The 2,051-nt window shown below is 31.1% G+C and overlaps 1 protein-coding gene across 1 annotated transcript; it reads left to right on the plus strand.

Annotated features, from left to right (window-relative positions):
• Positions 1 to 1,306: 1,306 nt before the first annotated feature.
• On the plus strand, positions 1,307 to 1,735 carry LOC131019068 (S-protein homolog 5-like). Its single transcript, XM_057947748.1, has one exon. The coding sequence runs from the start codon at positions 1,307 to 1,309 to the stop codon at positions 1,733 to 1,735; it is 429 nt and encodes a 142-aa protein (XP_057803731.1).
• Positions 1,736 to 2,051: the final 316 nt, after the last annotated feature.

The raw sequence follows: 2,051 nt of genomic DNA on the forward strand, positions 1-2,051 counted from the left end.
AAAGCTTTGTCCTTCTGACCCCACCAAAGATGACAAAAATATAAAGTAGTACCAAATGCATTCGGACAAAAACTCCAATGAATATTTTGACCTACGGTAACATTATGAAACCCTATATCATCATCCCCGGATGCACAATGCACAGTCAATAGTGACTGTTTTGGGAGTAAATTTACGACAGCAACTTTATACTTTTCGATCTCCAAGGTGCAGCCATGAGCAAATGGCTGGAAAGTGCTTGCTATTATGAAAAGAACGAAAAAAAATTTAGACATGTAGAAATTCATCTTGTTAAAAATTTGTGAGATGGTTGAATAGTTCATTGTATTAATTCCTTTATATAGGCAAAAATTAGCGAATTAATAATTCAAATTTCTGCCGTGATTATAGAGGATAATGGATATCGGCCTAAATATGTTATATTATGGAGATTGGTTGGTATATAGTTAACTGATTATTAATTAGAAGAAGAAAAGAAATTTAGACAGTAAACTAATGACGTGATTTAAGTGTTAATCAATATATAATGAGTAAGAAATTAATGAAATTGGTGTAACACGATACACTGTCAATCATAAATTAATATCGATTGCCGTATCATTTCCAAATATATATGTAGGTAATCCTTTTGTTTTCTTCATATATATATGTTGTATTTCACTCTAATTGATTAATATTCTGCATGATATCATATTCAATTTGTAAGACACACATACACACAATTATCACTTGTCTCGAGGTTGATGATCTTGAAATTTTAGAATAACAACATGTGATAACGTTGTTTTGAATAAACGTTCGAAGTATATTTCCATTTTTTTATCGACACTATTCTTTTGATCAATTAATATATAAACTTTGTACTTTTTGAAATTCGATACGGATTAAAATTTTGGTCACATTTAATCCTACGTGGATGTCGAAATAATTTTATCATTTTCTTCTTCGTCATATCCATTTCATATAAAAAATATTACTTAATTTTTCAAAATGCTGAATTTCAAAAAGTTCATAATTTATGTGTTAATTAAAAAAAAATGCTGATTAAAAACAAGAATTTGGATATATTTCGTGAATTTAAACACGATCAACCCATTAATCTTTTCGTTCCTAGTATAGAATGTGTATAGTCTAATTAAATGAAATTATAGAAAGCAATCCACACCACTAATTTTGGACAAGGTGCTTAGATATCGATTTGGTTAAAGTTGGACAATATTGATTATTATTTCGGATTCATTATGCCCATACCTTGCATATAAATATCCAATCAATTTCAACGCGATTCAACACATTCCAACCAGCAATGAGCGGTTACACATTAACCCTAATCCCTTTTGTAGTATTGGTTTGGATAATATGTGGCAATCACGTCCAAGTCACTGCATGCATCACAAACAGATACGAGGTTCATGTAACGAATAAGCTCCCTCCAAAATCAGCTCCGTTGAAGCTGCATTGCGCATCGAAAAACGACGACTTGGGAAACCATATCCTGAGTCTGAATCAAGAGATTCATTGGAGTTTCTGCGACAATTTCTTTTGGAATACTTTATTCCACTGCGGTGCTTCGTGGGGTTCCAAAACGTGCGCCTTCAACGCTTTCAATGATCACTGGAATGGTAGATGCGATACTGGTTTCTGCTATTGGGAAGTCAGAGCTGATGGCTTTTATATGTCGAAACACAATGATGATCCCACCTCGTTTAACAAGTACGCTGACTGGAGTAATTAGGATGATTTTTTGTTATTTGATTATATGTATGTATTTTGGTATTATTGATCAAGCATAAAAAAAAAGCAATTATATATACGAATGAAGTTCTCTTCTTCTTTTGAAACTGTAAAATGATCACGATGTATTTTGCAATGATCATGTAATGTAATTATAGTATATGAAATAAAAGAAAAATCTAACGTCCAAATGAAATTAGAATATTACCCCCAAATAAAACATCTGTCTTCCAACTCGACCAAAAAGAAGAAAAAAAACATCGTATTTTAAATTTTTAATTACTCAATTATTTTATAGCAAAAAATAAGTTTTTTTT

The sequence above is a fragment of the Salvia miltiorrhiza genome, chromosome 3 (assembly GCF_028751815.1).
Source record: "Salvia miltiorrhiza cultivar Shanhuang (shh) chromosome 3, IMPLAD_Smil_shh, whole genome shotgun sequence".
NCBI lineage: Eukaryota > Viridiplantae > Streptophyta > Magnoliopsida > Lamiales > Lamiaceae > Salvia > Salvia miltiorrhiza.

What these genes read in the sequence shown, in the direction of transcription:
- LOC131019068 (XM_057947748.1), top strand. Translation starts at nt 1,307, where the DNA reads ATGAGCGGTTACACATTAACCCTAATCCCTTTTGTAGTATTGGTTTGG.